The sequence below is a fragment of the Mizuhopecten yessoensis genome, unplaced genomic scaffold (assembly GCF_002113885.1).
Source record: "Mizuhopecten yessoensis strain PY_sf001 unplaced genomic scaffold, ASM211388v2 scaffold716361, whole genome shotgun sequence".
NCBI classification, from domain to species: Eukaryota; Metazoa; Mollusca; class Bivalvia; order Pectinida; family Pectinidae; genus Mizuhopecten; species Mizuhopecten yessoensis.
In genome coordinates, this window is record NW_018480078.1 from 2,412,309 (window position 1) to 2,427,982 (window position 15,674).

General features: G+C 36.9%; 1 protein-coding gene across 1 annotated transcript; it reads right to left on the bottom strand.

Moving 5' to 3' along the window:
- Window positions 1-80: 80 nt before the first annotated feature.
- LOC110443894 (mitochondrial-processing peptidase subunit beta-like) lies at window positions 81-10,416 on the bottom strand. Its single transcript, XM_021488344.1, has 14 exons — window positions 10,309-10,416; window positions 9,040-9,180; window positions 8,565-8,651; window positions 7,626-7,755; window positions 7,060-7,151; window positions 6,651-6,757; window positions 6,010-6,089; window positions 5,375-5,490; window positions 3,815-4,053; window positions 3,126-3,191; window positions 2,598-2,714; window positions 1,376-1,433; window positions 662-737; window positions 81-329 (listed from the first exon to the last, which is right to left on the bottom strand). The coding sequence occupies exons 1-14, from the start codon at window positions 10,369-10,371 to the stop codon at window positions 265-267; spliced, it is 1,437 nt and encodes a 478-aa protein (XP_021344019.1). The 5' UTR covers window positions 10,372-10,416; the 3' UTR covers window positions 81-264.
- Between the last annotated feature and the right edge of the window lie 5,258 nt (window positions 10,417-15,674).

Consider the following 15,674-nt stretch of genomic DNA (forward strand, 5'->3'; position numbering starts at 1 on the left):
CATTTTCTGAACTGATTTAAGCAGTGTCTTTGCTGATCGATGCTTATTATTAGGTATACAAAAGCACAAAAACGCCTGCATAAAAGTTTTAAATACATTTAATCACCATAACAACTATCACACGCAAGATCTTAATAATCTACCACAGATGACTGAGGAGAAGGCGGCCATCTTCAGTTCTCTGTGGTCAAGTCCACACTTCCTTTGATCATTTATGGATCAGTTTGATGTCATTGTCTGTTCAACACTATTGTCTTAACGCCCTTACATCCTCAACTTGTACATCTGGGAGCGAATTCTGTCGTAGTCGGGTAACCCTTCCACTGGACCTGAGGGGTAAAACAAACATGTTAGGAAATACATCAAAGCTTACATACTCCAGTAGTCCCTCTTATGAAACTTTGTACGATGTTAATTTCTGCTTAGGTGGAATATTAATATCCTCAGAAATTTGTACAGAAATGTCAGGAAAATCAAGTGTTGGTTCAACTGAAATAGTGTTTGTCAGTGATTTATATTGGACTGTGACCAGCAATAAGCGGAGTTGATCAGTGTGATGTCACTAGATTTATAGTGGACTATGTAGAGCGGATCAGTGTGACGTCACCAGACTTATAGTGGACTATGTAGAGTATGATGTGTAATGTCGACGATTACTTACCTACTGCTGCAACAGCAGGACACATGTTGTAGATGTATTCTGTACACACCCTCTTGACATCCTCCGCAGTTACACCCTGAAACATAACCCATTCTCCTTATAAAGAAGTTAACAGGAATACAGACACCAGTACCAGATGATTTCAAGCCAACAAGGTAGCTCTTCTAGGTTAACCTAGCATACTATAAAAGAGGTACATAGGGTTTTTAAAATAGCTCGTCTTTTTTTTCTCAGATACATATTTCTGATGATTTTTTTTTAAAAATACCTAAGGTGAGAATATGCCAAAAATGAAGTAATTCAGCAATATCAAAGTGAATTTTTAATTAACTCTACATCTTAAATACTTGTTTTTATACTGCACAAGAAAAGAGAAATTTTAAAATCTTTTATGAGATGCACAAACATTTCCTTTATTTCAGCCTACTGCTTTGTCCATCCCCCTTACACCTTCATTTATTTAAACATTAATCCTTTTGACCCAGAGATGCAAATCAATCAAACAATTCCCCTCTCAGAAACACCCCTTTGCCCTATCCTGCGGTGCAACTACCTTCATTTATACAAATGGAATCACCTTGGCCAAGTATTTAAGAATCAATCCTATTGGAACCAACCCCTCGGTCACTATGTGCACCTTCCTTTATACAAAATAGAATTCCCTTGGCTCAGAGATGATCCCTACAAGGTTTAGTTAAAATCCACTTCACTCACCATTATCCTGGCTTCCAACTCGGCCAGGTCCAATCTGCGGCCATAACACAGCATTTGTCTGCAAGTAGGGAACACACAAGCAGCTTAAGACAGTGTTTGTTTGTATTGAATTATGGAAGGTATGAGTTACCCAAATCGTTTGTCTGTATTGGAGTATGGAAGACACAAGCTACATGCCAAACACACCATTTGTCTGAATTGAAGTATGGAAGATATGAGTTACATAACACACCATTTGTCTGAATTAAAGTATGGAAGATATGAGTTACATAAAAAATGTTTTTAATAAAGTATGAAGACTAAAGTTATAAAAGGTATCATTGTATGAAAAGTAGGGAAGAATCGAGTAACATAACACAACAGTGGTCTGCATTAAAGTATGAAATATTCCAAATACAAAGGAGGGATGCCAATTTGGGCCTTCTGGTGGTTATCACCAATAAGGTAAGTTTTATTTGCATATTTTTTGCAAATATATACCTTGGGGTTATGCCATCATGATATAACAGGAAATCAAGGTCAGCTTGGAGACCATTCCAATATAAGAGGGGGAAAGTGGGGGACCAAAATCACAAATGACTATTTTTTTGACAAAACCACGTTATTTTTAAAACTTACTTCATCATTTTGATGTATTGTGTAACACTAAAGCTGCAAATGATAAAAGTGACTGAAAAAACTAGCACATCATTTATGAGAAGGTCACAGTGACCTTTGTATACACCGCATTAATAATGACAATAAAACTTATCAGTGAGAGCCCCCAGAAGGCCCAAATTGACACCCCTCCTTTATCAATCATCAAGAAGCATGGAATACATTAGCCACATTGAGATACGAATCACCATATCCAAACAGTAAGAAGCAATATCTATGATGTACCAAATCTGTCACAATTTCTACTGAGGGCACCATTTGATGAAATCGGACTATTTCAAGGGTAGTTATTGAATGGAAACTGAAGAATGGCACAGGCCAATGGACAGATCTAGACAGGAGGATGAATGTACACAGAGTAATACTCCCTGTTCTCTCTCACAGACTCAGAGCTGTCCTTTCTCCCACATTTACTCTAGTACAGCAATTGACAATGAATTGAGGGATAAGTATAAAGGAATGCTAATAGAAAACGAGGAAAAGGGACATCAAAATATGTTGGCGGTAAACGAGGTGGCAAATGTAATGAGGGGCAGTATATCAAGGTTTTTCTGTATATAGGTACCTTCCAATGTCTTCACAAATAGGATGTGAGCCATCAAGATGAAGCAGCATGCTGATCCTCAGAAGATTCTTGGCTCTGTCCACCTCAAAGTCTGTCACACTGTTACAGATTCTAACCCTACAACAAACAAATAGAAGTCATCCCGACGACAACGTAGGCATACGCCAGCCTTCGGCCTCAAAATGTACATCATGAAAAAGGCCACTAGCTTCAGTGTTTTTATTTCACAATTTGTAAAAAGAAATGTTATTTCATTTATTTGTCTTTAAAAAAAATTAAGACCGCAGTTTATATATACAAGTGTATCAGTACATATTCTAAACTTGAAAATATTCAGAAGACAGATATGCGTATAACATTATGGTAAAATCGGGATTATTTGTTTTGTAATTAATGAAATTTTTACATCGGGTGTGAGAGAAAAATTATTAATGTAATCACAATAATGTTTTAAATGGACAAACAATGCCCAGACAATTTATTCTGGAGGGGTCCTGGTCCAGTGGCCTGTATTTGTGTTGCACTTACCATTCGTTTTGAAGCTCTTTCATCATCACGTCACCCTTAGGTCCCTCGCACACAACATAGCAGCCCCTGCAATGGTAATAACACACAAATGTAAGTCATCATCACATCACCCTTAGGTCCCTCGCACACAACATAGCAGCCCCTGTAATGGTAATAACACACAAATGTAAGAAGTGCATGGTTTTTTTTTAGGTTGGCTGACTTTCAAGTCCTAATGTTAATCATATCGGTAAAAGACGTACACAATTATTTATTCTAGTGAATAAAATGTTACTTTATGTTTCCAATGATTCAGTACGTGCTTGTATAAGAAAATGTGAAATAGCGAAGTTTTCTTTGAAATTGTTAAAACAATCAAAAATTACAAGATAACTTTAACGGCAATAAATCCTTGTCATCATTTTTTTAGACAATCTTGTTTTCAAATAACCAACTTTTGAAAAACCTTTTAAAGCCAGTGATTTCATTTGCAACCTCACTTTAATATCCTTAGCAGGAATTGGCTTTTCCTTCAACTATTGTCAATTGCAATAGTTTGCTGGACAGACAGCGATAATAGTGTCACAGGTTTAACTACAGTTGCACCTGTAAAAGGTCTATTTAACAATCCTTTCTTATGTGCACATGTCTTATTAGAGGTGACCTGTAACCATAATCTAGGTAACCATACGTGTGTGTAGTATACTAACCATAGACCAGTGTCTGTGTAACAAGTGTTGAAGGACTGGAAGCTGTGACACAGGTTGTAACCAGCACAGTTTGCTACAAAAGGATTGGACAGGTTGGCACCTCCGATCATAGCGCGGTCGTAATGTCCGATGAGAGTGTTAGCCACTTGGAGGGGGATGTTGTCGGGGTTGTCCCAGCCACAGCCTTCCACAGCAATGGCGAAGTGAAGCAGTGGCATGTTGTCATTCCTAACTCGCACCTGTAACATTCAAAATTAATAGCAATGTGTGTTTGTAATCATTGCAGCATATATATTTATATACCTAATAAATATTTAAGGCATATCTGTTACATCTGAGCTTAAAACACCACAGGGGTTTTGATTTATCTTCCATGGAATGTGAGATACACACTAATGAATACCCTCCACTATCCCTCGAAAATGGACGAAATGAAAAATAATTTGTGATGTACAGTGGACTCAACTGGACTCTCTCCAATCGGGATCGGTCCAAATCGGCGAACCCCTTTAACTATAGTAATTATACTCTGGCTAAATGTGGACTCGTGTCAATCCTGGTCTAATGTAGGTGTTTACAGTCCCTATTACTATACAGGAAAGTTGAAGGTTGACCTGTCATTGCCACCTTAGCCAGGTAGATACGCTAGGTTAATGATATGTAATGCAATGAATGCATATACTTTGTATGCATGAACAATGTAAGCATGCACATACATTCGTAGTTATCATTACATTCAGAAATAATGTTGAAGCAGACTCTACAATCTGGAGCCCTCTACAAAACCAGCCAAATGACATGGTCCAAGTGGTGTCTGATTTAGACACAGACCACTGTACATATACAAATTTACGAAGTGATGACAATGGGCTGTAAATGTCCATTTAAGATATTAACAGAAAATGTCCAGATACAACAAGTTCTAGCTGCAGTCACACATTAAGATTGCAAATTTAAAGATAAACTTAAGAGTCTTCCCAACAGAACTCAACTCATTGGCTTAAATATATTGGACAATCAGAAGCAAGGCAGCCATTGTAAATCCTGCAAGTTTTAAGTCTGTAATTTGACACAAAGTAGACACCCCACGTATCAATTTTACTTTTTAAGATATCTGTCTAAGCCAATAAAGGCCACGGAGGCCATCTTAAATTTTAAAAAAACAGAGCAGAAGAAGTCAAACCTAAAAACTAAAAGCAATGTGCATAACTGCATGAGAACTGGGAGTTATGCAAGCAGTTTACAAGAAAATGTTGAAAAAACTTTTCTACAGACAGGTGGACATGCCGATTCTAACCTACCTTACTTGGAAGAATGGGGGAGGGGGAAGGGGATAATAACAAGAGAAATGTCCTTAAGCTACTCAAAGGAACACTTCTAAAGCACTGTGGCTACAAGGACCATGTTACAATATGGCTACAACAATAAATTATCAAACACTAAATACCATCACATATTAAGAGTGTTGACGCACTGCTTGCAGTACAAGTACAGTGAAAAGGCAAAAAACAAACATGCAAATATGTTCACATGATATTACAAGATGATAGAGAGACTCACCTCACTTCCAGAAAATCTACATGGATTTTTAGGATAAGCACCACTGGGTTCAGGGAGCATTTTTAAACTGCCGAAGTGTTGGTTGGCATACTTGACTAATTCGTCATGATTCACTCCTGTAGAACACACGATACATTTCAAGATAGATTTTATAAGATACAATGTATAACAGAAATTAAAAATGTTGAAGCACTGTCATAACGTATAATGGTAAATATGTGTGACTCCAATAACCACTTTAAACTACAACCATAGAACAGCCTATGTAAATCATTCCATTTAATCTGAATTCCCGTCTTTACTGGTTTTGTTATCCGCTTTTGACAATTTCTCTTTCATACGAAGAACTGTAACTCTGCCTTATCCAGATTCTGTTCATTCTAGAATCTAGCCCTGTTTTACCGATCTTTCTACTGGTATCTAAACAGGGTGTCTTAACAATGATTTGATTAGCAAGACAAGTAAAACAAAATTAGTTTCGAGAATAAGCTTTGATCAAGAAAGCATGTGTTTTCAAACCATTGCACAACTTTGGACTACTTCTTGTGTAAATATTTTGTGTAAGTATTAACTGTTTACATTGTTAATTGGCTCACAGTTTGGAAGATTTGCTTGATGTGTATATCAAATCTTACCTCCAGCCCCGGCCAGTACCATACGGTCAGGTGAGTAGTGGTCCTTTACAAACTCTGTAATGTCATCCCTGTTAATTGACCTACAACATAACAGTGTTATCTAAATAGCAGGGTCCAGGTTACAATTTCTACCACTTTATTAGGTCCAATTTTGTTGGCAAATTTTTAAGGAAGCAATGTTTAAGAAATCTCCTATTAGGTAAACGAACCATATACAAAAATTAAATTGTGTTAACGTCACCGAATCCCCTCCCAGAGCAATCTCTGACATCACATATGGAAGTACTAATCAATTTCGAGTTATTTGGCATTAAAACAACAAAATTAAGACTGAAGTATAAAATAATGAATAAAAATCAGAAATATCTATCAATTATCAAATTTGAATGTTCACATCTTGTTTATGCTAAATCCAAATTAAAGTTATTTTTTCTAAAAATACATTTTTTTAATTCTTCAAATCCCTCCCCTTGTGGGGCTACTAAATAGTCCAGCCTACTCTTTTAAACATATCTGAGTGCTCTTTACAATGCCTAATATCAATATGTACCAGGTTTGATGCAATTTTAACAAGGACATTTCTATCTAGATTGGAGATTAGAATAAGAAATAACCCAGCCCATGACTTTTGTAGAACCTACAATATATTTTCTGTGGGTCCAAGGATAGTGCGTCCTAGAGGTGTGTCTTGGTAGGCAACAGCATGAAGGTGGTCAAAGACAACCTCCTGGAGGTTGGTTTCTACCTCCTAAAAAGCAATGGTAGATTATATTATCAATACTATACGAAAGATATTATTTGAACTTTTAGGTCTTGTTATTTTTAATTAACAGATGACGCTTCGTACATGACAATAAAAGCAAAGCGCACACTGGTTCCTTTCAGGATACAAATGTGAAAAATATTGGTCACTTTTTACCTTTTCTTCAAAATTCAACATATCCAAACTCAGGTTTAAGACAAATACCAGAAAGGACAAAAATATGTACAACAACTGAACTTGTCCTGGATTTGACATCATGACACGTGTTCATGGCAAAATCACTGTACCTGCATTTCTCTGAGGATAGTGGGTCTCTCATTTTCTACGTCAGATTCGGCTAGTCTGCTGTTCTGCATGATGTCCGAAAGGATCTCCACAGCTGGAATCAAAGGGATTTATTATACAAATATAAATGAACATCAACATCAATGTTCCCGAGGTAGAAATGGTGTTACGGACAAAAGGTTGAAAATTAACATTTTAACCCTTTCTATTAAGTTTGATTTTACACTAAAATTCTGAAAAAGGCTGATAATTTCATTTGATGTTCTGAATTCAAAACCATTCAAACTTTCCATGTATTCACAATGGATTACTGATATGCTGTAACAAAAGTTACTATACAAGATTATAGCAATTATTTACATAAGTAACTTCATTATCAAGGAAAAAAAATCGCCCCTGGGACCTGTAGAGCTATCATCAAATAAATTCTTACTCACTCACATAATCTGAGGTATATATTGCCAGTTGAGCTAAATTCACAGGTCTGACACCTATATATACCTATCACAAGGTGAAATACTAAATTGTGTTTAAATGTTGGGTAAGAAGTGCAATCAATGAGACATACTTTTGCCGAGGTCTTTGGAGAAGGATTTAGCATAGTAGACAGTCTGCTCTCTGGACGTGTAGGCGTTGAGGTGGGCTCCCATGTTTTCTATCTCAAGTTCCAGATCATGGCGGGACCTTTTCTTTGTTCCCTGTCAACCAAAACAAGCAAACTATTACAAGAATCCAAACAACCAAACTAAAGTAGTGGTAGAAATTCAAAAACACACTACCTCAACTTTACTAGCTGATTATTAGCAACGTGTCGTAATGATTTGCTAGGAAAGGTTAACAAATATTTGTAGTTTGCATTATCTGGTGCAGTAAAATATCAATAATCCCGATTCACATGATGATTATCCAGAATAAGTAAAAACAGAAATAAGCTCTGGAGTCTGTGATTATACTTCTCAACATTAAAATATTTCTGATTATTCAGAAAATTCCACTTCAAAATTCAAAATTTGGAAAAATTTGTTTGAAATGACGCTAATTGGAATGGATATTTATGTTAATCAGCTTTTTATTCAGAAAAGTAACTGTGAGCACACCAGTGACCTGAGTTTTTCTTTTTCTATTTAAGAAGACAGAGCAGCTGCATTATTTTATAAAAGTTATTAGATAATTTTCAAATATAAACCATCACAACATTACAACAAACCAACCATGTTCCTGGTAAATAAACATAACATTTCAATTAGCCTAATTATGCTTGAAGTGTTGATGATAGCTAGCCATAGTTTCTTTAGTACATGGTCGCAGATTCGAGGCCTACATGGGGCAGTTGCCAGGTACTGGCCGTAGGTCGGTGGTTTTTCTCCGGGAACTCTGACTTTCCTCCACCAACAAAACCTGGCACGTCCTTAAATGACCATAGCTGTTGATAGGACGTAAAACACAAACAAACCAAACCAAATGTTTTGTACAGGAAGGTATCTTTTGATGTAAACCTTTTAACTACCTTAAATGTCATATGTTCAAGGAAATGAGCCACTCCATTATTCTTCGCATTTTCAAATCGGCTTCCAGCGTCAACCCAGACACCAACCTGTAATGAGGAAAGATTTAACAACACTAGAAAAATTTCACTATTTCCATTGCGTATGTATGCATACTTAAAACTGAGTTTCTGAAAGTGGCTATTTTACGTCGAGCAATTGCGCAGTCTCTCAGAGCCACAACGTAAATCACTTACCTTAATACTAATCCGTATTAAAAAAAAAAAAAATGAGTGCTACACAACAAACACAGTTAACCAATATGTGCTGAATCTTATCATGGCCCTTAAAAGGATTTCAATATTTCATCAATGTATTCTTAGACTACCACCAAAAACAGAATAGTTTATACATATGAAAATTAAAAAGAACTAAAAAAAACGAACTTTACATGGACTTTTCACAGTACCTTCACAAAATCATAAAATACAAACTTACAGTACAGGTAGGATCCCCAGAATCTTCTGTGGCTACTCTGAATCCATTATCAAGTGTTGTAACTTTTGTTTCAGGTAGGTTCAATATAGCTTGCTGGTAAGGAGTGAAGCTAGCTCTCGCCACTTGCCACTTCACAGGATTCTGCAACGAGAATATATCGATGTAACAAAAGACACCCTCTGAAATGTTCGAAGTAACAAGTCATATTGTTCTGGGGCAGACATCAAACTACAGTTGTGAAATAATGATGTCTAACATGAAACAAACAAATTCAAAGAGTTAAACTAGTAACAAATAAACATGTGTGAGAATTAAGGAAAGGCCCTGCAGGATTTCACCTATATAGCACACAATTATAGTCTAAGAGACCATCACCAACATTTGTGAAAGGGTAAATCCTCTCAATCGAGGGATGACATTTAATGATTGAATCGGGCTATGGTCAATTCAGGTACATCAGGTGAAGAATTGAGATGGCTTTGAGAAGATTTAATGAATTGTTAAAGAAGCTCAATAAAGTGATATCCAGACCAATGCTCAAGCAAAATTCCTTGTATACATTAAGCATATTTAAAGTCTTGATATATAATTACTCCCTTTTTGTGTTGCATAGTGGGTTTAGCGAAATACCCATCTCGAATTGACTACATTTATATACATTTTTGCCAGTCACTTACTTCAAAGATCAGTTTTAAGTTTGATTTGGGATTAAGTTTTTGCATCATGAAGAAGAAGAAGGGTGGGGACATCATTTTCCTTTGATGACATTGACACTCCGACAGTCACAGACAGTAACCTATTTTGACGAGTACCTGGGTGTATTTTAAGACCTGGATTCCTATGAAAGCCGAACCGTGTTCAGGTACTCGGCCCTACTGTGAAGTACTGAAATAATAACTTGAGTCTCTACACAGTTTCAAAGTTACCCAGAACATTAAAACATGGCCATTCATATTTTAATAGATATTTCTTGTTTAAAATGTTTGAATAGTTTACAGTATATATTGGACAAAAGCTTATATGGTGCGATTTCGCTTTCTATCCAGTAAGGAAATCACACAATCCTTTAAAATACTTAAAGGATAAGGACAACTTGAAACACGATGTTACATGACTGCGAAAAAGCGATGACAGAGTGACCTTCACACCGGTAAATGTAAACGATGTCAACCTTTCTCTTTACACCAGTATCCTTAATTGAAAAGAAAGCCACTCTTTGAAATGTGTTATCTGAACTCATTGAAGTGAAAATGTTCACATAATTACAACCTGTTTCGAGACGGCGAGGACTTTCGATGCCGGATTGGCAATTCGGAACAGTCGGGCGGCCATGTTGCTTACTTCTCATCAACACGCATGCTCAAAATAGGTACACTTCCGATCCATTTACGGTGTCTTGTTTCTTTCGACACCTGAAAATAATGCCCGTCGGATATACATAATAATTTCCATAAATTGAAGTAACTTACCAGTAAGTAACGAATATGAGTAGATTCTAGTGTATGTGTATATTGTGATAAAACCCGCGCGCCCAGCTTCCCAGTCCGCCACCCTAAGCTTAGATCTACTGATTGAGTTATTTAGGGAAAACTCTTAAGCGCGAATTAAGCTAGAATTTATATTATTAATGTTAAATGCCCCATCAGGATAGGTCATTAGGGCCACCAAATGGTCGACAAAACATAATACAAACATCAAACAAACCTAAAGGTAAAAGATAAACGTCAATTTGAATATTGAAAGTGGCTACTCGCATATCATGGTACTGGGAGACTTTAATTTTCCAAAACTAATTAAACTGGCAGTCTCGGAATACAACATCGGACCAGGAGAGTGAGGATTTTAAAGAGAATTGAAGAGACATTTTTTTTTACCTCTGCATGTAGTTATAATTCAGAACCTATAGTACTTTAGATCTAATTATAACTAACGAAGAAGAAATGGTCACGGTTATTAAATATAAGAGTCCCCTGGGTCATAGTGATCACTTGGTACTCGAGTACAGCTTTGTTTGCTATGGAAACACTAGTCACGTTAATAAATCAACTTGCGAGCCTAATTATAAAAAGGCGGACTTCCGAAGAATGATGGAGGATATGGACGTCAATTGGCAAAACGTACTAAACGGTGATTCTAATCATATAAATGAGCAATTCCTTGAAATTTTATCCGCTTGTATAACCAAACACGTTCCAATATCGAAACGTGGCAAGGCATATACATGTATTCCCCTTGAAAAAACTATTGTGGATAGGATTAAGCAAAAACACAGACTTTGGCAAAGATACATGGAAACCAGAGATGAAGAAAAAGTACAGAAATTATACTAAATGTCGCAACAAAGTGAAAAGCATGTTGAGGAAATAGATGCAAACCAACGCAAAATGCAAACCATGGAGATAGACATTTTTAATGATGCTGAACAAAACCCTAAATTATTTTGGAAGTATGTGAACTCAAAGCGGGAGGTGAAAATAAGTATTGCTGATCTAATTTCTAAAACGGAAAACTCATAACTGTAGTTACAGATCAGGATAAAGCGGACGTCTACAGCAGAACCTATCCGATACTTCATATGGAATATCACGAAAGTGATATAACAGAAGAAAGCGTAAGAAAGGAACTATTAAAGTTAAATCCAAGTAAACCACAGGGTCCCGATATGGTACATTCTAAATTGTTAAAAGAATTTGTAAACAGTTGACAACTATTTTCAATACCTCTCTTCAAGAAGTAACTGTCCCTCAATCATGCATAGAAAAAAAGCAAATATATTTTTAAAAAAAGGTAATAGGTCAGATCCGGGAAACTACGTATATAGACCAGTTAGTCTAACAAGTGTTGTCTGTAAAACTATGGAAAGTAAAAAAGTACGAAGTAAAATGGTGTTGATTGGTCGAGTGGTTAACACTCCGGCCTTCCAAGCAGGCGGCCGAGGTTCGATCCCCGAAGTCGCCGGACGCATTGAATATTAGAGAAAGTGTTTTTCTCCTGCCCACACAACTCCAACGACCCAGGTGGAGTATAGAATGGTCTGGGGTGGGTGTTGCGGTATCTGTGCTGTAGCATTCAATTGAGGTGGCACTATAAATGATACCGTTGGAAACACGGTCCCACTACAAACAGAACACAACACATCTCCAGCACACACACAGGCATACACACATAGGGAGATATTGGCCGGGTAGCATAGGACTAGTAGTTAGCGCCTGATAAGGCAGCTCCTGCGAATATATGCTAATTGTATTGACTGTATTAAAATTGTATATCTATGTACTGTAAAGCGCTTTAGAGTGGCTTATGTTAGCTAGATAGGGCGCTATATCAAATGTTGTATATTTATTATTTATTTATTTGTAGATAGGCAATTTGGATTTTTATCTGGGAGGTCAACAGTACTTAAATCGCTTAAAATCACGGATGACTGGACTCAAATTTCAGATAAATAAAGAATTGGATGTTGTTTACACCGAATTTATGAAAGCGTTCTTTAAAGTTCCACACAGACGTCTATTGAATTAAATCAGAAGTTATGGATTACGTACACTTTTTTGAGTAATTGGAAACAGAGATTGATTGTAAATGGGACATCGTCAGCAGAACTTACAGTCATTAGTGGAATACCCCAAGGAGGTGTGCTAGGTCCAATAATTTTCGTCATATACATTTACGACCTACCGGAGTGCACATCTTCGCCAATCTTTATGTTTGCTGATGACACTAAGTTGTACAGAACAATAGCTGATGATACCGATGAAAGCTTACTCCGAGATGATATCTGCAATTTGATGAAATGGTCGGATAAGTGGCTATTAAGTTTCCATCCTAAAAAGTGTTAAGTTATGACCGTGTCAACAAAACATAAAAAGAGAGAACCACGATATCATCTAACGGACAAGGGGAGAGAAAGTATAGCATTGGAAAACGTTGCATCGGAAAAAGATTTAGGGGTTGTAGTAGCCCAGGACTTGGGCTTTACAACACATATCCAACTAGCTATACATTTGTATATTTGGATGAAAAAAATGTTCACAAATCTCTTTAAAGTGGTTGTTCGACCTCATTTAGAGTACGCTGCAAGTGTTTGGAGTCCACACGAAATTCAGAAGAAGATCTACAAATTACTCCCCTGATTTAAAACTATTAGCTACGGCGAGAGACTATACCTACAGGCGCTTGCGCGGCTGAATGGGTTATATGATCCGAATTGGTTGGAGGGATTGTTCGATCTCGCCTCTCAAGGAAAAACTCGTGGACACAGTAAAAATATACTCGAGCAACATTGCCATTTAAATATTAGAAAACATTACTTTACTCAAAGAATAATTGACATCTGGAATAGTTTCCCACAAGATGTTATTTCATCTTGTAACGTATTCGACTTTGAGAAAAACTTGGACGAATTCTGGTAAGATCTTGAGTTGAAGTACAGTCATGCAGCGTCTTATATATAGGCTTATTTTATGTTTACCACGTCGTATTTCAAATTATATTAATGTGGATATAGAGGCAGCAATGCCTGCGTCCACTAATATCCTATTAAAACTTATTGAATGGTGACTCATATTTTATTTAGAAGACCAAAAGCTTTCAGAATGAGATAGTCTAAAATCGTAGTGACAGTATTTTTTTCGAAAAGAGCTTTAAGACATGTAACGCTATGATAGAAATTTTCTCGAGTTGACTGTAAATGGTTCCTGACACGCTATGCATTGAGGCTGATCTTGACGTTCCAGTAAATGACCCATCTGGAGACGGGCAAGGACAACCTCGTCTCGGCGCATCTCTCCGTATAGCTAGGATGCCATTCAGAGATTTCAGGTTTAATAGAATGTAGCTAGGCGACAGTAATCTTATGCAATATCAAAATCAGCCACATAATTTATAACATATCCGATCCAACTAGAGTGTTTAATAAGTTTTTAGAACTTGTTTCACAATTATTGAAACATTTTGTTTAAATGTTTGTGCATTTATTCATTAACATACGCAGATTTTATTCTGACTTTATGACTTTTTACAGATTCCTCTGTTGTCAGTTATATAATATGCAAATAAAAGTTTGGTATCAATAACATGATTTGTGATAACTTTTGTATTAGTCCATTGCTGGTATATGGCACAGCTGACTGTAATTAAAACTTAACGAATAACAAAATTTAAAAATGGCGATGGCCAGGTGCATGGTTAAGATGTCTGACATTCTGCTACCACTAGCCTACCACCACTGGGTCGCGGGTTCAAGGCCTACGCATAGGTGGTGGGCACGTCTATCAAAAAATAAATAAAAATGAATATATAAAACTAGAAAGGTGAGGAACTCAGCCCCTACCAGCGGCTGGCAAAATTGAGGTAATTTTGTTTGAAGTGTCACAGAAATTGTATCCGCTAAAATCCTTCCCACAGCGTAGTCTCGATCGAAAGTAGGGACATTAATCTTTAAATAACACCCATTATATATCTTCAAAACAGTGTAGTTATTTCGTAAGCAGTTTCGAAGCTCGCGAAAATCACCGATTTGTGTTACCTCGGACACGATCCGGAACATTTTTTCGAAACAAATTCTTCATTCGGTACACAGAATAGCGGACGACGTAACATTAATAAACCATTGTATACTCAAAGATAAGGTCAAAACAAACTTGCTTACTTGTTTTACGCACCACTAAATTTCTCCTCTCGTGTCCCTCAAGTATTTTCTCCGCAAGATTTCACATTCAGCCCTCCTTCGTCCACCATCTTGGAGAATTTTATAATATGTAACACGCAAGCTGATTGGTCTAACGGCCGGTTAAAAATAGACGAAAATAGCTCGACCAATCAGCTTGCATATTATAAAATTCTCCAAGATGGTGGACGAAGGAGGGCTGATGTGAAATCTTGCGGAGAAAATACTTGAGGGACACGAGAGGAGAAATTTAGTGGTGCGTAAAACAAGTAAGCAAGTTTGTTTTGACCTTATCTTTGAGTATACAATGGTTTATTAATGTTACGTCGTCCGCTATTCTGTGTACCGAATGAAGAATTTGTTTCGAAAAAATGTTCCGGATCGTGTCCGAGGTAACACAAATCGGTGATTTTCGCGAGCTTCGAAACTGCTTACGAAATAACTACACTGTTTTGAAGATATATAATGGGTGTTATTTAAAGATTAATGTCCCTACTTTCGATCGAGACTACGCTGTGGGAAGGATTTTAGCGGATACAATTTCTGTGACACTTCAAACAAAATTACCTCAATTTTGCCAGCCGCTGGTAGGGGCTGAGTTCCTCACCTTTCTAGTTTTATATATTCATTTTTTTTTTTTTGATAGACGTGCCCACCACCTATGGCCTACGTAGGGCAGTCGACAGGTACTGGCCGTTACAAAGGTCGGTGGGTTTTTTCTCCGGGAACTCCGGATTTTCTCCACCATCAAAACCTGACACGTCATCCAATGACCATATTGCTGTTAGTAGGACGTAAAACACAACAAACCAAAACAATCTTTAGCACTACGGAATTAGATTGCTATCTAAATCCGTGATGGAAGATAGGCCTATATGAAGTTCACAAATCACATGATAGAATTGACTACAAATGGCCTTAACATTTGATGGCCAATTACACCGAATTAAACACTGACAATATTACC

What these genes read in the sequence shown, in the direction of transcription:
- LOC110443894 (XM_021488344.1), bottom strand. Translation starts at nt 10,371, where the DNA reads ATGGCCGCCCGACTGTTCCGAATTGCCAATCCGGCATCGAAAGTCCTC. An exon ending in CTGGGGATCCTACCTGTACT is followed by an intron (nt 8,652 to 9,039) that starts GTAAGTTTGTAT and finishes TCCTCATTACAG; the next exon opens with GTTGGTGTCTGGGTTGACGC. An exon ending in CTATCCTCAGAGAAATGCAG is followed by an intron (nt 6,758 to 7,059) that starts GTACAGTGATTT and finishes ATTGCTTTTTAG; the next exon opens with GAGGTAGAAACCAACCTCCA.